Source organism: Heterodontus francisci, chromosome 32 (genome assembly GCF_036365525.1).
Source record: "Heterodontus francisci isolate sHetFra1 chromosome 32, sHetFra1.hap1, whole genome shotgun sequence".
Taxonomy (NCBI): domain Eukaryota; kingdom Metazoa; phylum Chordata; class Chondrichthyes; order Heterodontiformes; family Heterodontidae; genus Heterodontus; species Heterodontus francisci.
The window spans coordinates 51,183,652-51,205,762 of record NC_090402.1 but is presented as its reverse complement, the minus strand read 5'-3'; the positions used below and the strand labels follow the sequence as shown (position 1 = coordinate 51,205,762).

Genomic DNA, 22,111 nt, shown 5'->3' with positions numbered 1-22,111 from the left:
TGGGACTGGGGCTTAGAATCCACAATTTTTGAACTCAATGGGAAGTGAGCAAGCTGACAGCTCCAGTGTATAACAGAGACCTGAGCACTCAGCTGGAGAATCCTCGCATTTAAAAATCAATCGAGACATTTTCATTCTTTCAATAGTTTCGTTATTTGCCTTTTTATTTATTTTATTTTAAGATACAGCACTGAAACAGGCCCTTCGGCCCATCGAGTCTGTGCCAATCATCAACCACCCATTTATCCTAATCCGACATTAATCCCATTACCCTCTCACATCCCCACCTTCCCTCAATTCCCCTACCACCTACCTATACTGGGGACAATTTATAATGGCCAATTTACCTGTCAATCTGCACGTCTTTGGCTGTGGGAGGAAACCAGAGCACCCGACAAAAACTCACACAGTCACAGGGAGAACTTACAAACTCCATGCAGGCAATACCCAGAATCGAACCCATGTCACTGGAGCTGTGAGGCTGTGGTGCTAACCACTGCACCACTGTGCCTTTTCCTTTGCATCAGCATCCTTTTTGTCATTTAATCACTCCTGCCTTCCACCCGAACAGACCTTCCCTTTTATTTTTCCCTCCTCTTCCTCCCCTCCCCTCTCCACTGCCATTTTCCCAGACTCTCCGCTTGCCTAAGGTTTGTTCATCCCTAACATTTTGCAGTTCTGATGAAAGGTCTTCAACTTGAAATATTATTTTTTCCAGACTCCTTCCCTTTCCAGAAGGTGCTAACTCTGGCAGGGGTAGAGTATCATGGGTGCCGTCTGTCACTGGTATCCTGGCCCAGTGCCCAATTGTCCTGTGCCAGTGTAAACATTAAGTGGTGATGGGCTATCTGACCACAGGACCATCAAAGCTGAGTCCAATTCTATCTTCACCCAACAACCCACATATACAAACTTTGCAGGGTTCACCAACATGGCATGGCACCACATGGCAGCACCAACCATTGGCTTATTTTCTCCTCTCTCGCCAAGGGGTGCAGATAATAATCATACTGACCAATTGCAATGTCAGAGATCAACTAACTCAGCACAGATTAGGAAATGAAGCTGGGATCTTCCTATGTATGATAAAAAATCATGGACTTGATAGGCTGAATAGCCTCCTTCTTTTCCCTAACAACTCTGTGATTCTCAGGTAAAGTTGGGGGCTCGACATTCCTGCTGGTTGCACTCTTTTTTTATCAATGCAATTCACCTGAAATTGGCATAACATGCGCAGGAAATCATGGAAGTTTAAGAACAAATTATGTTTGTGAAAATTGAGTTTCTGCAATCTTTCACACTCGTGTAAAATCATTGTGCTGGAAGCCAGTCTTGCCCACAAAGATGGCCACACCCCCAGGCTGAATTAATCACCATGGCGAATTTCCACGAACTGCATTCAGTTGAAGGCCTTCTCGGGGCCTCTTAAAATGAAGCTGGTTCTTTTGAGCACAGGGGCATTAATAGGCACATTTTAAATGCTTTTGAATGTTTTTTAATTTGCTAAGAAACTGACTACTGTACCCCAATTTAATGAGCAAATGGTTCCTGGAATGAGGGATTGTCCTGTGAGGACAGACTGAATGGACTAGGCACAGTGGCGCAGAGGTGAGCACCACAACCTCATAGCTCCAGGGACCTGGGTTTGATTTTGGGTACTGCCTGCGTGGAGTTTGCAAGTTCTCCCTGTGACTGTGTGGGTTTTCGCTGGGTGTTCCGGTTTCCTCCCACAGCCAAAGACTTGCAGGTTGATAGGTAAATTGGCCATTGTAAATTGCCCCTCGTGCAGGTAGGTGGTTGGGATTATTGCAGGGTTAATATAAATGGGTGGTTGTTAGTCGGCACAGACTTGGTGGGCCGAAGGGCCTGTTTCAGTGCTGTATCTCTAAAATAAATATATCACCCAGAGTTTAGAAGAATGAGAGGTGATCTCATAGAAACATGTAACATTTTTAAGGGACTTGACAGGGGAAATACTGAGAGGATGTTTCCCTGGCTGAGGAGTCACATTCTCAGATTAAGGGGTCGGCCATTTAAGATTGAAATGAGGAAATATTTCCTCACTCAAAGGGTTGTGAATCTTTGAAATTCTCCACCTGTGGATACTCAGTTGTTGAAAGTGTTGAAGTTAGAGAGCCATAGATTTTTGAATACTAAGGAAATTAAGGAATATGGGGATAGTGCAGGAAGGTTGGTTCAGATAAAAGATCAGCCATGATCTTATTGAATGGCAGGGTAGGATCGAGGGGCTGAATGGTTTGCTCCTGCTCCTATTTCTTATGTTTTTTCTTGTTATTAAATGGTTCTGTGTATTTTTTAAAAATCATTTCAGTAATTTAAAAACAGGATACACAAAGTTGGTGGATTAACAGTGATTTAAAATGCTTATTTTTTCTGATAAACTCATTTTCAGCTGTACTAATTAAACTTACCATTCTTAAATACATCAAGGATTTTTTTTTTAAATTACATTTTAAAACAATGCACGATTGGGCTGGGGCTCATGACAGATGACGCATTCAGTGATACGTAAATGTGTTTGAATGGAAATGTGAGAAAAAATGTTTTCAAAACCAGCTCAATTTTTGGCACAATATGCGCTCGGATTGCCAATTGCACCCAAAGTGGAAACTTTAGCCCAGGGTATTGGTGGGTGATAGAGAATATGTTAGAAGGTGGAATGAGGGTATTGGGTGGAATAGACGGTACAATGAGGGTATTGGGCTGTGATAGAGGGTACAGTGAGGGTATTTGGGTGTACTGGAGGGTAGAGTGAGGGAATTGGGGTAGAATAGAGGGTGCAGTGAGGCTAATGGGGTGTAATAGAGGGTAGAATGAAAGTATTGGGTTATAATAGAGGGTGGAGTGAGGGTAATGGAGTGTAATAGAGGGTAGAGAGTATTGGGTGTAATAGAGGGTAGAATAAGGGTATTGGGGTATAATAGAGGGTAGAGTGAGGGTAGTGGGGTGTAATTGAGTGTAGAATGTGGGTATTGGTGTGTAATAGAGGATGGAGTGAAGTCAATGGGGTATAATAGAGGGTTGAATGAGGGTATTGGGGTGTAATACAGGCTAGAGTGAGGGTGTTGGGGTGTGATAGAGGGTAAAGTGAGGGTAATGGTGTATAATATGGGTGGAGTGAGGGTAGTGGGGTGTAATTGAGTGTAGAATGTGGGTATTGGGGTGTAATAGAGGATGGAGTGAAGTCAATGGTGTATAATAGAGGGTAGAGTGAGGGTGTTGTGGTGTGATAGAGGGTAGAGTGAGGGTGTTGGAGTATAATATGGGTGGAGTGAGGGTATTGGAATATGATTGAGTGTGGGGTGAGGGTATCGGAATGTGATAGAGGGTATTGTGAGGGTTGTGGAGCGACAGATTGGACTAGCTATGGGTAAGACATGAACAGACCGACTTGGCTGAGGTTAAGTATAAAATATCTGTTGCTGACCAATAAGAGCAGCGATGGCTTGCTGTGCGACACCAATCAGTCTGTCTGGATTCCAGTGCGGGAAGATTACAGCCACTGGGTGGGCATGGGAAATGGGGCATGTAGAGTGAATTGAAACATCGCCCATTGCCACCTGTTTGCTTGCCAGCTGGATGATCCTGTCTCCCATTTTGGTTGGATGAGGTGCCAAAGACTGGAAGCGAAATCCCAGTAAACTTAGCAAGGACGATACACCTGGGATGCCAATTATATTTGCAGTTAACTTCACTGTGACATTGTCTGGAGAGAAACAGAAAGATTATCAGAATGAGAAGCTGCCAGTCAGATCAACGATTGTTATATAACTACTGCCACTTACTCACTGCCACTCACTCACTCCAACACACACTGCCACTCACACACTGCCACTTACTCACTGCCACTCACTCACTCCAACACACACTGCCACTCACACACTGCCACTTACTCACTGCCACTCACTCACTCCAACACACACTGCCACTCACACACTGCCACTTACTCACTGCCACTCACTCACTCCAACACACACTGCCACTCACACACTGCCACTCACACACTCCAACACACACTGCCACTCACACACTGCCACTTACTCAGTGCCACTCACTCACTCCAACACACACTGCCACTCACACACTGCCACTTACTGCCACTCACTCACTCCAACACACACACTGCGACTCACTCACTCCTACACACACACTGCGACTCACTCACTCCAACACACACACTGCCATTTACTCACTGCCATTTACTCACTCCTACACACACACTGCCACTCACTCACTCCGACACACACATGCCTCTCACACACTGCCACTCACACACTGCCACTCACTCACTCACTCCTACACACACACAGCCACTCACACACTGCCACTCACACACTGCCACTCACTCACTCTTACACACACACTGCCACTCACACACTGCCACTCACTCACTCCTACACACACACTGCCACTCACACACTGCCACTCACACTGCCACTCACTCACTCTTACACACACACTGCCATTCACACACTGCCACTCACACACTGCCACTCACTCACTCCTACACACACACTGCCACTCACACACTGCCACTCACACACAGCCACTCACTCACTCTTACACACACACTGCCACTCACACACTGCCACTCACACTGCCACTCACTCACTCTTACACACACACTGCCATTCACACACTGCCACTCACACACTGCCACTCACTCACTCCTACACACACACTGCCACTCACACACAGCCACTCACTCACTCTTACACACACACTGCCACTCACACACTGCCACTCACACACTGCCACTCACTCACTCTTACACACACACTGCCATTCACACACTGCCACTCACTCACTCCTACACACACACTGCCACTCACACACTGCCACTCACTCACTCTTACACACACACTGCCACTCACACACTGCCACTCACTCACTCCTACACACACACTGCCACACACACACTGCCGCTTACACACTGCCAGTCACTCACTACTACACAGACACTGCCACTCACAGACTGCCACTCACTCACTACTACACACATACTGCCACTCACACACTGCTGCTTACACACTGCCACTCACTCACTACTACACAGACACTGCCACTCACACACTGCCACTTACTCACTCCGACACACACACTGCCACTCACTCACTACAACACAGACACTGCCATTCACACACTGCCACTCACTCACACCTACACACACACTGCCACTCACTCACTCTTACACACACACTGCCACTCACACACTGCCACTCACTCACTCCTACACACACACTGCCACTCACACACTGCCACTCACTCACTCTTGAACACACACTGCCACTCACACACTGCCACTCACACACTGCCACTCACACACTCCTACACACACACTGCCACTCACTCACTCTTGCACACACACTGCCGCTTACACACTGCCACTCACTCACTTCTACACACACACTGCCACTCACACACTGCCACTTACTCACAGCCACTCACTCACTCCAACACACACTGCCACTCACACACTGCCACTTACTCACTGCCACTCACTCACTCCAACACACACTGCCACTCACACACTGCCACTTACTGCCACTCACTCACTCCAACACACACACTGCGACTCACTCACTCCTACACACACACTGCGACTCACTCACTCCAACACACACACTGCCATTTACTCACTGCCATTTACTCACTCCTACACACACACTGCCACTCACTCACTCCGACACACACATGCCACTCACACACTGCCACTCACACACTGCCACTCACTCACTCTTACACACACACTGCCACTCACACACTGCCATTCACACACTGCCACTCACTCACTCTTACACACACACTGCCACTCACACACTGCCACTCACTCACTCTTACACACACACTGCCACTCACACACTGCCACTCACTCACTCCTACACACACACTGCCACTCACACACTGCCACTTACTCACAGCCACTCACTCACTCCAACACACACTGCCACTCACATACTGCCACTTACTCACTGCCACTCACTCACTCCAACACACACTGCCACTCACACACTGCCACTCACACACTGCCACTCACTCACTCTTACACACACACTGCCACTCACACACTGCCACTCACACACTGCCACTCACTCACTCTTACACACACACTGCCATTCACACACTGCCACTCACACACTGCCACTCACTCACTCCTACACACACACTGCCACTCACACACTGCCACTCACACACTGCCACTCACTCACTCTTACACACACACTGCCACTCACAGACTGCCACTCACTCACTACTACACACACACTGCCACTCACACACTGCCGCTTACACACTGCCACTCACTCACTACTACACAGACACTGCCACTCACACACTGCCACTTACTCACTCCTACACACACACTGCCACTCACTCACTACTGCCTGCAACAGTAGTAGACTGCGCTGTAATGTTCTATGTTCTATGTTCTATGTACACAGACACTGCCATTCACACACTGCCACTCACTCACTCCTACACACACACTGCCACTCACACACTGCCGCTTACACACTGCCACTCACTCACTACTACACACACACTGCCACTCACTCACTACTACACAGACACTGCCATTCACACACTGCCACTCACTCACTCCTACACACACACTGCCACTCACACACTGCCACTTACTCACTCCTACACACACACTGCCACACACACACTGCCACTCACTCACTCCTACACACACACTGCCACTCACACACTGCCACTCACTCACTCCTACACACACAGTGCCACTCACACACTGCCACTCACTCACTCCTACACTCACACTGCCACTCACACACTGCCACTCACTCACTCCTACACACACACTGCCACTCACACACTGCCGCTTACACACTGCCACTCACTCACTACTACACACACACTGCCACTCACTCACTACTACACAGACACTGCCATTCACACACTGCCACTCACTCACTCCTACACACACACTGCCACTCACACACTGCCATTCACTCACTCCTACACACACACTGCCACTTACTCACTCCTATATATACACTGCCACTCACACACTGCCACTCACTCACTCCGACACTCTGACACTCACACACTGCCACTCACTCACTCTTACACACACACTGCCACTTACCCAATCCTACACACACACTGCCACTTACTCACTCCTACACACACACTGCCACTCACTCACTCTTGCACACACACTGCCACTCACACACTGCCACTCACACACTCCTACACACACACTGCCACTCACACACTGCCACTTACTCACTCCTACACACACACTGCCACTTACCCAATCCTACACACACACTGCCACTTACTCACTCCTACACACACACTGCCACTCACTCACTCTTGCACACACACTGCCACTCACACACTGCCACTCACACACTGCCACTCACACACTCCTACACACACACTGCCATTCACACACTGCCACTCACTCACTCTTGCACACACACTGCCGCTTACACACTGCCACTCACACACTGCCACTTACTCACTCCTACACACACACTGCCACTCACTCACTCTTGCACACACACTGCCACTCACACACTGCCACTCACAAACTGCCACTCACTCACTTCTACACACACACTGCCACTCACACACTGCCACTTACTCACTGCCACTCACTCACTCCAACACACACTGCCACTCACACACTGCCACTTACTCACTGCCACTCACTCACTCCAACACACACTGTCACTCACACACTGCCACTTACTGCCACTCACTCACTCCAACACACATATTGCGACTCACTCACTCCTACACACACACTGCGACTCACTCACTCCAACACACACACTGCCATTTACTCACTGCCATTTACTCCTACACACACACTGCCACTCACTCACTCCGACACACACATGCCACTCACACACTGCCACTCACTCACTCCTACACACACACTGCCATTCACACACTGCCACTCACACACTGCCACTCACTCACTCCTACACACACACAGCCACTCACACACTGCCACTCACACACTGCCACTCACTCACTCTTACACACACACTGCCATTCACACACTGCCACTCACACACTGCTACTCACTCTCTCCTACACACACACTGCCACTCACACACTGCCACTCACTCACTCTTACACACACACTGCCACTCACACACTGCCACTCACTCACTCTTACACACACACTGCCATTCACACACTGCCACTCACACACTGCCACTCACTCACTCCTACACACACACTGCCACTCACACACTGCCACTCACTCACTCCTACACACACACTGCCACTCACACACTGCCGCTTACACACTGCCACTCACTCACTACTACACAGACACTGCCATTCACACACTGCCACTCACTCACTCCTACACACACACTGCCACTCGCTCACTACTACACAGACACTGCCATTCACACACTGCCACTCACTCACTCCTACACACACACTGCCACTCACACACTGCCACTCACTCACTCCTACACACACACTGCCACTCACTCACTACTACACAGACACTGCCATTCACACACTGCCACTCACTCACTCCTACACACACATTGCCACTCACACACTGCCACTCACACACTGCCACTCACTCACTCCTACACACACACTGCCACTCACACACTGCCACTCACTCACTCTTACACACACACTGCCACTCACACACTGCCACTCACACACTGCCACTCACTCACTCCTACACACACACTGCCACTCACACACTGCCACTCACTCACTCTTGCTCACACACTGCCACTCACACACTGCCACTCACTCACTACTACACAGACACTGCCACTCACACACTGCCACTTACTCACTCCTACACACACACTGCCAGTCACACACTGCCGCTTACACACTGCCACTCACTCACTTCTACACACACACTGCCACTCACACACTGCCACAACTCACTCTTCCACACAAACTGCCACTCACTCACTCTTACACACACACTGCCACTCACACACTGCCACTCACACACTGCCACTCACTCACTCCGACACACACACTGCCACTCACTCACTCCTACACACACAGTGCCACTCACACACTGCCACTCACTCACTACTACACACACACTGCCACTCACACACTGCCACAACTCACTCTTACACACACACTGACACTCACACACTGCCACTCACTCACTCCTACACACACACTGCCACTTACCCACTCCTACACACCCACTGCCACTCACTCACTCCTACACACACACTGACACTCACACACTGCCACTCACTCACTCTTACACACACACAGCCACTTACTCACTCCTACACACACACTGCCACTCACACACTGCCACTCACACACTACTACACACACTGCCACAACTCACTCTTACACGCACACTGACACTCACACACTGCCACTCACTCACTCCTACACACACACTGCCACTTACCCACTCCTACACACCCACTGCCACTCACTCACTCCTACACACACACTGCCACACACCCAATGCCACTCAATCACACTCACTCAGATCTCAATCAGCTCTAAGCTCTGCAGTTCTGCCACATCCAGTCATGAATGGTGGTGGACAATTCGGAGGAGATTTCACAAATATCCCCATCCTCAATGATGGGGGAACCCAGCACATCAGTGCAAAAGACAAGGCTGAAACATTTGTATCCATCTTCAGCCAGAAGTGCCGAGTGGATGATCCATCTCAGCCTCCTTCTGAAGTCACAGATGCCAGTCTTCAGCCAATCGGATTTACTCCACATATATCAAGAAACGGCTGAAAGCACTGTGTACTGGAAAGGCTATGGGTCCTGACAACATCCCGGCAATAGTACAGAAGACTTGCCCTCCAGAACTGGCTGTGCCCCTCGACAAGCTGTTCTAGAACACTGGCAAATACCCTGCAATGTGGAAAATTGCCCAGGTATGTCATGTGAACAAAATGTGGGACAAATCAAACCCAGCCAATTACCCCCCTATCAGTCTACTCTTGATCATCAGCAAAGTGATGGAAGATGTCATCGACACTGCTATCAAGTGGCACTTGCTCAGCAATAACCTGCTCACTGACACTCAGTTTGGGTTCCGCCAGGGCCACTCAGCTCCTGACCACCTTTCTGCTTTGGTCCAAACATGGGCAAAAGAGCTGAACTGCAGAGGTGAGGTGAGAGTGACTGCCCTTGACATCAAGGCAGCATTTGACTGAGTGTAGCATCAAGGAGCCCTAGCAAAACTGGAGTCAATGGGAATCAGGGAGAAAACTCTCCTCTGGTTGAAGTCGTACCGAGCGCAAAGGAAGATGGTTGTGGTTGTTGGCGGTCAGTCATCTCAGCTCCAGGACATCACTACAGGAGTTCCTCCAGTACTGTCCTAGGCCCAACTATCTTCAGTTGTTTCATCAATGACCTTCCCTCCATCATAAGGTCAGAAGTGGGGATGTTCGCTGATGACTGCACAATGTTCAGCATCATTCGCAACTCCTCAGATACTGAAGCAGCCCTTGTCCAGGTGCAGCAAGACCTGGACAACATCCAGGCTTGGGCTGATAAGAGGCAAGTAATATTTGCACTACACAGTACCAGGCAATGACCATCTCAAACAAGAGATAATCTAACCATCTCCCCTTGACGTTCAATGGCATTGCCATTGCTGAATGCCCCACTATCAACATCCTGGGGGTCACCATTGACCAGAAACTGAACTGGACCAGCCACATAAATGCTGTGGCCGCAACAGCAGGTCAGAGATTGGGAATTCTGTAGCGAGTAACTCACCTCCTGACTCCCCAAAGCCTGTCCACCATCTACAAGTCAGGAGTGTGATGGAATACTCTCCACTTGCCTGGATGGGTGCAGCTCCACCAGCACTCCAGAAGCTCGACACCATCCTGGACAGAGCAGCCCACTTGATTGGCACCCCATCCCCCACCTTCAACATTCACCTCCCCCACCAACGCACAGTGGCAGCAGTGTGTACCATATACAACAAAAACAAGAAATGCTGGAATCACTCAGCAGGTCTGGCAGCATCTGTGGAAAGAGAAGCAGAGTTAACGTTTCGGGTCAGTGACCCTTCTTCGGAAGTGACAAATATTAGAAAAGTCACAGATTATAAAGAAGTGAGGTGGGGGTGGGGCAAGAGATAACAAAGGAGAAGGTGCAGATTGGACCAGGCCACATAGCTGACCAAAAGGTCACGGAGAAAAGGCAAACAATATGTTAATGGTGTGTTGAAAGACAAAGCATTAGTACAGATTAGGTGTGAATACACTGAATATTGAACAGCAGCAAGTGCAAACCTGAAGAAAAACAACCTGAAAAAAACAGTGGGTAAGCAAACTGAACAAACTAAGATGAAATGAAATAAATGCAAAAAAAGATTGTAAAAAATGTAAAAAGGAATGTAAAAAAAAGGAAGAAAAAATAACTTAAAATGAAAGTAAAATGGGGGGCTGTCATGCTCTGAAATTATTGAACTCAATGTTCAGTCCGGCAGGCTGTAGTGTGCCTAATCGGTAGATGAGATGCTGTTCGTCGAGCTTGCGTTGATGTTCACTGGAACACTGCAGCAATCCCAGGACAGAGATGTGAGCATGAGAGCAGGGGGGAGTGTTGAAATGGCAAGCAACCGGAAGCTCAGGGTCCTGCTTGCGGACTGAGCGGAGATGTTCCGCAAAGCGGTCACCCAGTCTGCGCTTGGTCTCCCCAATGTAGAGGAGACCACACTGTGAGCAGCGAATACAGTACACTACATTGAAAGAAGTACAAGTAAATCGCTGCTTCACCTGAAAGGAGTGTTTGGGGCCTGGGATAGTGAGGAGAGAGGAGGTAAATGGGCAGGTATTACACCTCCTGCGATTGCAGGGGAAGGTGCCCTGGGACGGGGACGAGGTGGTGGGGGTAATCTGTACTAATGCTTTGTCTTTCAACACACCATTAACATATTGTTTGCCTTTTCTCCGTGACCTTTTGGTCAGCTATGTGGCCTGGTCCAATCTGCACCTTCTCCTTTGTTATCTCTTGCCCCACCCCCACCTCACTTCTTTATAATCTGTGACTTTTCTAATATTTGTCAGTTCCGAAGAAGGGTCACTGACCCGAAACGTTAACTCTGCTTCTCTTTCCACAGATGCTGCCAGACCTGCTGAGTGATTCCAGCATTTCTTGTTTTTGTTTCAGATTTCCAGCATCCGCAGTATTTTGCTTTTAATGTACCATATACAAGATGCATTGCTGCAACTCACCAAGGCTCCTTCGACAGCACCTTCTGAACCTGCAACCTCTAGAAGGACAAGGGCAGCAGATGCATGGGAACAATACTACCTTCCAAGCCACACACCATCCTGACTTGGAACTATATCGCCGTTCCTTCACTGTCGCTGGGTCAAAATCCTGGAACTCCCTTCCTAACAGCACTGTGGGTGTACTACACCACAAGGATTTCAGCGCTTCAAGAAGGCAGCTCACCACCATCTTCTCAAGGGCAATTAGCGATGGACAGTAAATACTGGCCTAGCCAGCGATGCCCACATCCCAGAAACAGATTTTAAAAAACTCCCCCACTGCCACGCACAGTCTGTCACTGACATACTGTCAATTAACCTTTGCCACTTAACCACTGCTTCTCAGATGTCACCATTCAGCTTCTGATTTTACTGCCCCCACAACAAAATCAATTTTGTGATTAAGATATTCAGGGCTATTCAGAGTTACTACTAATGTGCCAGGAGGGACGCTACATGTTGCTCCAGTGGCATCAGGTTAGGGAGGGAAAAAGAGCCAGTTTTGCTGTTCCTAAACATTGGAAATTAAGAGTTTGTCATGCTTGGCCCCCACCTGCCAAAAATGAGGCACATTAATTTTGTCATGAGCATTGATTTTCAACTGTTACTGGAGTGAAGAAAGGACTTATTAAACAGATCAGCCGTTGCTGGAAAAGACATTTGCATATTAACAGACGGTGCTTGGAAGGACAAGAGACCATTCCCTGACACATTCAACCAACAACGGACCTTGATCACCAGGTATTTTGTGTAAGAGGATCATTCCAGAGACTGCTAAGGTGATACAATCCAAGATGTGGTCAGACCAGTTAGTCACATGACTAATCTGCTGGGCAACCTGGGTTTTTCTGAATTGTACAAACAATTTGAACTGAGAGTGTCTGTCTGCTCCCATCTCTTTCTCACAAGCCTCACAACCCCAAAAGAGAAACGTCTCCAATAGCGAACAAGGTTTAAGAAGAATACTGGGCCCCAAAGAAAAGCAAGATCTACCTACAATCAAGGCCTCTACAGTGAGTTCGAAGAACCGTAAAAAAAACTCTTCAGATATTGCCTCAAACTTTTCCACTTTATTTTTTCTTCTGCTCTTCTCTGTCTTTATTTGCATGTGTGTATTGCGTGTGCATGCTGGTGTGGGCGCATCGTGTATCTGTAGGCATTAACTGAATTAGAGTTTAAGTTCAAGTTTAATAAATTTCAACTTTTCCTCTTAAACCTAAGAAAGCCTGTTTCTGCTGGTTTCTTTGCCATAATTGGAAAGCGGTGAACAAGAATTCATCAAGGGGGAGCTAAAAACTCGGTGTGCTTAAAATTAAACCCTGCTACAGTAAGACCAGGTGAAGGCTGAGAGGGAACCCTAGACACCTTTCTCACCTGGTCGTAACAAGCTGATCTAATTGAGGTGCTTGTCATGATGAAAGGATTGGATATTTTTTCTGATGGGTTGAAACATCATCAGCAGGAGTCAGATCCATCAGGAGGGCAAGGGAAATAACTGGCAAAAAGGACAGTGGTCTGAGCCAATATTAGCACCCAGCACATGTCGGGCTATGGCTTTAACACTCTCTGTTCCTTTAAGAATGCTGCATGTATGTAATGGAACACAGACAGCAGTGCTGGAAAACAGCGTTTGTACAGGTCCAAGACTTTTAATACTTGCTTTGTAAATTTAAAATTATATAATCTTTTTCGAACAATCAACATTTTAGACTGTGACTGTAATAAACATAGCCTTGTGTGTGTTAGAAATCTCACACTATGACAGGTAAACTAAAGTTAACATGTCTGACCACCTACAATAAGTTAATTCCTGTTTATTCACCAGGGTAAGACTAACACCTGGAATGGGTGAGTTCTCTTATGAGTAAAGGTTTGATAGGCAAGGCTTGTATCTGCTGGAAATTAGAAGAGTAAGAGGCAACTTGATTGAAACATATAAGATCCTGAGTAGTCTTGACAGGGTGGATGTGGAAAGGATGTTCCCCCTTGTGGGAGAATCTAGAACCAGGGGTCACTGTTTAAAAATAAGGGGTCGCCCATTTAAGACAGAGATGAGTAGAAATCTTTTCTCTCAGAGGGTCGTGAGTCTTTGGAACTCCCTTCCTCAAAAGGCGGTGGAAGCAGAGTCTTTAAAGATTTTTAAGGCACAGGTGGATAGATTCTTGATAAGCAAAGGGGTGAAAGGTTATTGGGGTAGGTGGGAATGTGAAGTTGAGGTTACAAACAGATCAGCCATGATCTTATTAAATGGCGGAGCAGGCTCTAGGGGCTCAGTGGCCTACACCTGCTCCCAGTTCGTATGCTCGTAGGGTAAGGATTACTCACTAACTTCAGAGTTACTGTTTATACAGCAAAGTAAGGATTGCTCTCTGTGTAGTTGTACAGAATTACTGTTTTATCAGCAGGGTAAGTGTTACTCACTATGCAACTATACAGAGTTACTGTTTATTCAGCAGGGAAAGGATTATTCACTTTATTATGAGTTACAGTTTATTCAGCAAGGTAAGAATTACTCATTGCGTAATTGTACAGAGATACCTTTTTTCAGCAGGGTAAGGGTTCTGCACTGTGTAATTGTACAGAGTTACTGTTTCTTCAATAGGGTAAGGGGGTAATAGCAAGCACCCTCTCCCACTCACAGATTCTAACTGAAAAGGTGGAGTGTTTGTCATTTAAAATACCAATGATCTTCTGGTCACAGAGGATCCTTCCAACACATGCCTACCTGTGTTGGCGGGAGAGAGCCGCTTGATTGCTTCTGTCATTAGAAGATGCAGCAGTTTCAACACTGATGACATAGAGCCTTGATTCACAATGAGTTCCTCAAGACATTTCTGTATCTCTAACAGAAGGGCTTCCTGATCTGGAACTGAAGCATCAGAGACCACATTAGATCTGGGACTATGGAATCAGGGTTCTTCTCATGTCCCGTGAAATTGTTCATTACCAGACTGACAACACAACATAAATTTACACATTTTCCAGGCAAGTGAACGTCCTTCGGGACAGCAATGCTGTAAATGACCCCTTAAAGGATCACTTAGATTCCAAGATATGGTAGATATTAAACTGTCACTGCGAATCAATCCGCAATTCATCCCTGTCCAATTTTCAGCAGCTCAATTTATAGTAAACCAAACAAAAGATTGGACGAAGGTCCCACACTAGCCAAGTGGGCAAAGTTGTGAGGTTAATAAAAGCAAAATACTGCAGATGCTGGAAATCTGACAGAAAAACAGAAAGTGCTAGAAATACTCAGCAGGTCTGGCACCATCTGTGGAGAGAGAAACAGAGTTAATGTTTCAGGTCTGTGACCTTTCATTGGACCTGTGGGTCATGGGGTCTCCTGACTCACACATACACAACAGCCCAGGTGTGAACTGCAGTGCTCAGGTACCGGAACACTGGGTGGATGAACCTCTGCAAGCGTGGACAATTTTCGAATGGGGAACAGCCATGACCATTGCCTGTGCTTATCAGAAGTGTGGAGGCATTTTAATGGGTGGATAATGGTGACTTAGTGAGAAGGTGCTGGTGCGGGTTGAAGTTGCTCACTGCTGGTGAAAGCACAGGATCTGGCTTTCCCGTGGCCTCTTCATGACTGGAAAACCAGCCAACTCCACATGCCTTGGGCCTTGGTTTGTACACCTAATGCAACCAGTAATGGTCATGGCATGGAATGGCTGCTGACATCTTGACAAATGCTATCGTACTATGGCTTGATGCCTGAAGTGGATGAGAAAAAAATTTGAAAATCCAGTCACAGCAGTAAACATGTACTGGACGACAATACTTCTCCATCCAAATGAAATATTTAATCTTCTGGGGGAATTACACGAGGTGTAACAAACAGCGTACAACTCAAAAGCTGAGTCTCAGTGTGTACTGTGTCTGTATAGTTCGAGTGCTGACTCTCAGTGTGTACTGTGTATGTACAGCCCGAGTGCTGACTCTCAGTGTGTACTGTGTATGTACAGCTTGAGTGCTGACTCTCAGTGTGTACTGTGTATGTACAGCTTCAGTGCTGACTCTCAATGTGTACTGTGTATGTACAAATCAGGTGCTGACTCTCAGTGTGTACTGTGTATGTACAGCTTGAGTGCTGACTCTCAGTGTGTACTGTGTATGTACAGCTTGAGTGCTGACTCTCAATGTGTACTGTGTATGTACAAATCAGGTGCTGACTCTCAGTGTGTACTGTGTATGTACAGCCCGAGTGCTGACTCTCAGTGTGTACTGTGTATGTACAGCTCGAGTGCACTCTCAGTGTGTACTGTGTATGTACAGCCCGAGTGCTGACTCTCAGTGTGTACTGTGTATGTACAGCTCGAGTGCACTCTCAGTGTGTACTGTGTATGTACAGCTCGAATGCTGACTCTCAATGTGTACTGTGTATGTACAGCTCGAGTGCTGACTCTCAGTGTGTACTGTGTATGTACAGCTCGAGTGCACTCTCAGTGTGTACTGTGTATGTACAGCCCGAGTGCTGAGTCTCAGTGTGTACTGTGTATTTACAGCTTGAGTGCTGACTCTCAATGTGTACTGTGTATGTACAGCTCAGGTGCTGACTCTCAGTGTGTACTGTGTATGTACAGCCCGAGTGCTGACTCTCAGTGTGTACTGTGTATGTACAGCTTGAGTGCACTCTCAGTGTGTACTGTGTATGTACAGCTCGAATGCTGACTCTCAATGTGTACTGTGTATGTACAGCTCGAGTGCTGACTCTCAGTGTGTACTGTGTATGTACAGCTCGAGTGCTGACTCTCAGTGTGTACTGTGTCTGTACAGCTCGAGTGCACTCTCAGTGTGTACTGTGTCTGTACAGCTTGAGTGCACTCTCAGTGTGTACTGTGTATGTACAGCTCGGGTGCTGACTCTCAGTGTGTACTGTGTATGTACAGCTCGAATGCTGACTCTCAATGTGTACTGTGTATGTACAGCTCGAGTACTGACTCTCAGTGTGTACTGTGTATGTACAGCTCGAATGCTGACTCTCAATGTGTACTGTGTATGTACAGCTCGAGTACTGACTCTCAGTGTGTACTGTGCATGTACAGCTCGAGTGCTGACTCTCAATGTGTACTGTGCATGTACAGCTCGAGTGCTGACTCTCAGTGTGTACTGTGTATGTACAGCTCGAATGCTGACTCTCAATGTGTACTGTGTATGTACAGCTCGAGTACTGACTCTCAGTGTGTACTGTGTATGTACAGCTCGAATGCTGACTCTCAATGTGTACTGTGTATGTACAGCTCGAGTGCTGACTCTCAGTGTGTACTGTGCATGTACAGCTCGGGTGCTGACTCTCAGTGTGTACTGTGTATGTACAGCTCGGGTGCTGACTCTCAATGTGTACTGTGTATGTACAGCTCGAGTGCTGACTCTCAGTGTGTACTGTGTATGTACAGCTCGGGTGCTGACTCTCAGTGTGTACTGTGTATGTACAGCTCGAGTGCTGACTCTCAGTGTGTACAGTGTATGGACAGCTCGAATGCTGACTCTCAATGTGTACTGTGTATGTACAGCTCGGGTGCTGACTCTCAGTGTGTACTGTGTATGTACAGCTCGAATGCTGACTCTCAGAATGTACTGTGTATGTACAGCACGAATGCTGATTCTCAGTGTGTACTGTGTATGTACAGCTCGGGTGCTGACTCTCAGTGTGTACTGTGTACGTACAGCTCGAGTGCTGACTCTCAGTGTGTACTGTGTATGTACAGCTCGGGTGCTGACTCTCAGTGTGTACTGTGTATGTACAGCTCGAATGCTGACTCTCAGTGTGTACTGTGTATATACAGCTCGGGTGCTGACTCTCCGTGTGTACTGTGTATGTACAGCTCGAGTGCTGAGTCTCAGTATGTACTGCATATGTGCAGCTCGAATGCTGACTCTCAGCGTGTACTGTGTCTGTACAGCTCGGGTGCTGACTCTCAGTGTGTACTGTGTATGTACAGCTCGAGTGCTGACTCTCAGTGTGTACTGTCTACGTACAGCTCGGGTGCTAACTCTCAGTGTGTACTGTGTCTGTACAGCTTGAGTGCTGACTCTCAATGTGTACTGTGTCTGTTCAGCTCGGGTGCTGACTCTCAGTGTGTACTGTGTATGTACAGCTCGGGTGCTTAGATTCAGTGTGTACTGTGTCTGTACAGCTCGGGTGCAGACTCTCAGTGTGTACTGTGTCTGTACAGTTCGAGTGCTGACTCTCAGTGTGTACTGTGTATGTACAGCTCGGGTGCTGACTCTCAGTGTTTACTATGTATGTACAGCTCGGGTGCTGACTCTCAGTGTGTACTGTGTATGGACAGCTCGGGTGCTGACTCTCAATGTGTACTGTGTATGTCCAGCTCGAGTGCTGACTCTCAGTGTGTACTGTGTATGTACAGCTGGGGTGCTGACTCTCAGTGTGTACTGTGTATGTACAGCTCTGGTGCTGACTCTCAGTGTGTACTGTGTATGTACAGCTCGGGTGCTGACTCCCAATGTGTACTGTGTATGTACAGCTCGGGTGCTGACTCTCAGTGTGTACTGTGTATGTACAGCTCGGGTGCTGACTCTCAGTGTGTACTGTGTATGTACAGATCGGGTGCTGACTCTCAGTGTGTACTGTGTATGTACAGCTCGGGTGCTGACTCTCAGTGTGTACTGTGTATGTACAGCTCGGGTGCTGACTCTCAGTGTGTACTGTGTATGTACAGCTCGGGTGCTGACTCTCAATGAGTACTGTGTATGTACAGCTCGAGAGCTGACTCTCAGTGTGTACTGTGTATGTACAGCTCGGGTGCTGACTCTCAGTGTGTACTGTGTATGTACAGCTCGGGTGCTGACTCTCAGTGTGTACTGTGTATGTACAGCTCGGGTGCTGACTCTCAGTGTGCACTGTGTATGTACAGCTCGAGTGCTGACTCTCAGTGTGTACTGTGTATGTACAGCCTGAGGGCTGACTCTCAGTGTGTACTGTGTATGTACAGCTCGGGTGCTAACTCTTAGTGTGTACGGTGGTATGTACAGCTCGGGTGCTGACTCACAGTGTGTACTGTGTAAGTACAGCTTGAGTGCTGACTCTCAATGCGTACTGTGTATGTACAGCTCAGGTGCTAACTCTCAGTGTGTACGGTGGTATGTACAGCTCGGGTGCTGACTCACAGTGTGTACTGTGTAAGTACAGCTTGAGTGCTGACTCTCAATGTGTACTGTGTCTGTTCAGCTCGGGTGCTGACTCTCAGTGTGCACTGTGTATGTGCAGCTCGGGTGCTGACTCTCAGTGTGTACTGTGTATGTACAGCTCAGGTGCTGGCACACAATGTGTAATGTGTACGTACAGCTCGGGTGCTGACTCTCAGTGTGTACTGTGTATGTACAGCTCGGGTGCTGGCTCTCAATGTGTAATGTCCATGTACAGCCCGGGTGCTGACTCACAGTGTGTACTGTGTCTGTACAGCTTGAGTGCTGACTCAGTGTGTATGGTGTACGTACAGCTCGGGTGCTGACTCTCAGTGTGCACTGTGTATGTACAGCTCGGGTGCTGGCTCTCAATGTGTAATGTCCATGTACAGCCCGGGTGCTGACTCACAGTGTGTACTGTGTCTGTACAGCTTGAGTGCTGACTCTCAATGTGTACTGTGTCTGTTCAGCTCGGGTGCTGACTCACAGTGTGTACTGTGTATGTACAGCTCGAGTGCTGACTCTCAATGTGTACTGTGTCTGTTCAGCTCGGGTGCTGACTCTCAGTGTGTACTGTGTATGTACAGCTCGGGTGCTAACTCTCAGTGTGTACTGTGTCTGTACAGTTCGAGTGCTGACTCTCAGTGAGTACTGTGTATGTACAGCTTGAGTGCTGACTCAGTGTGTATGTTGTATGTACAGCTCGGGTGCTGACTCTCAGTGTGTACTGTGTATGTACAGCTCGGGTGCTGGCTCTCAGTTTGTACTGTGTATATACAGCTCGGGTGCTGACTCTCAGTGTGTACTGTGTATGTACAGCTCGGGTGCTGACTCTCAGTCTGTACTGTGTATGTACAGCTTGAGTGCTGACTCAGTGTGTATGTTGTATGTACAGCTCGGGTGCTGACTCTCAGTGTGTACTGTGTATGTACAGCTCGGGTGCTGGCTCTCAGTTTGTACTGTGTATATACAGCTCGGGTGCTGACTCTCAGTGTGTACTGTGTATGTACAGCTCGGGTGCTGACTCTCAGTGTGTACTGTGTATGTACAGCTCGGGTGCTGACTCTCAGTGTGTACTGTGTATGTACAGCTCGGGTGCTGACTCTCAGTGTGTACTGTGTATGTACAGCTCGGGTGCTGACTCTCAGTGCGTACTGTGTATGTACAGCTCGAGTGCTGACTCTCAGTGTGTACTGTGCATGTACAGCTCGAGTGCTGACTCTCAGTGTGTACTGTGTATGTGCAGCTCGAGTGCTGACTCTCAGTGTGTACTGTGTATGTACAGCTCGAGTGCTGACTCTCAGTGTGTACTGTGTATGTACAGCTTGGGTGCTGACTCTCAGTGTGTACGGTGCATGTACAGCTCAGGTACTGACTCTGTGTGTACGGTGCGTGTACAGCTCGGGTGCTTACTCTCAGTGTGTACTGTGTATGTACAACTCGGGTGCTGGCTCTCAATGTGTACGGTGTGTGTACAGCTCAGGTGCTGACTCTGTGTGTACTGCGTATGTACAGCTTGGTGCTGACTTTTTGTGTGTGCTGCGTATGTACAGCTCGGGTGCTGACTCTCAGTGTGCACTGTGTATGTACAGCTCGAGTACTGACTCTCAGTGTGTACTGTGCATGTACAGCTCGGGTGCTGACTCTCAGTGTGTACTGTGTATGTACAGCTTGGGTGCTGACTCTCAGTGTGTACTGCGTATGTACAGCTCGGGTGCTGACTCTCAGTGTGCACTGTGTATGTACAGCTCGGGTGCTGACTCTCAGTGTGTACTGTGTATGTACAGCTTGGTGCTGACTTTCAGTGTGTACTGCGTATGTACAGCTTGGTGCTGAATTTCAGTGTGTACTGCGTATGTACAGCTCGGGTGCTGACTCTCAGTGTGCACTGTGTATGTACAGCTCGGGTGCTGACTCTCAGTGTGTACTGTGTATGTACAGCTTGGGTGCTGACTCTCAGTGTGTACTGTGTATGTACAGCTTGGTGCTGACTTTCAGTGTGTACTGCGTATGTACAGCTCGGGTGCTGACTCTCAGTGTGCACTGTGTATGTACAGCTCGGGTGCTGACTCTCAGTGTGCACTGTGTATGTGCAGCTCGGGTGCTGACTCTCAGTGTGTACTGTGTATGTACAGCTTGGGTGCTGACTCTCAGTGTGTACTGCGTTTGTACAGCTTGGTGCTGACTTTCAGTGTGCACTGCGTATGTACAGCTTGGTGCTGACTTTCAGTGTGTACTGTGTATGTACAGCTTGGTGCTGACTTTCAGTGTGTACTGTGTATGTACAGCTCGGGTGCTGACTCTCAGTGTGCACAGTGTATGTACAGCTTGGGTGCTGACTCTCAGTGTGTACTGTGCATGTACAGCTCGGGTGCTGACTCTCAGTGTGTACTGTGTATGTACAGCTTGGGTGCTGACTCTCAGTGTGTACTGTGTATGTACAGCTCGAGTGCTGACTCTCAGTGTGTACTGCGTATGTACAGCTTGGTGCTGACTTTCAGTGTGTACTGCGTATGTACAGCTTGGTGCTGACTTTCAGTGTGCACTGTGTATGTACAGCTGGGGTGCTGACTCTCAATGTGTACTGCGCATGTACAGCTCGGGTGCTGACTCTCAGTGTGTACTGTGTATGTACAGCTTGGTGCTGACTTTCAGTGTGTACTGCGTATGTACAGCTTGGTG

General features: G+C 48.0%; 1 protein-coding gene across 4 annotated transcripts in view; it reads right to left on the bottom strand.

The window, feature by feature from the left end:
* LOC137347803 (tetratricopeptide repeat protein 28-like) overlaps nt 1-22,111 on the bottom strand; it is a 492,214-nt gene that overhangs the window by 44,009 nt on the left and 426,094 nt on the right. For 3 of the 4 annotated variants that reach the window (XM_068012797.1, XM_068012800.1, XM_068012798.1), the window contains exons 16-17: nt 14,994-15,137; nt 3,449-3,727 (exon numbers count right to left, since the gene is read on the bottom strand). In XM_068012797.1, coding sequence (XP_067868898.1) covers nt 3,449-3,727; nt 14,994-15,137 — 423 coding nt within the window. The remainder of the gene's footprint in view (nt 1-3,448; nt 3,728-14,993; nt 15,138-22,111) is intronic. The other variant, XM_068012799.1, reaches the window with a different exon arrangement.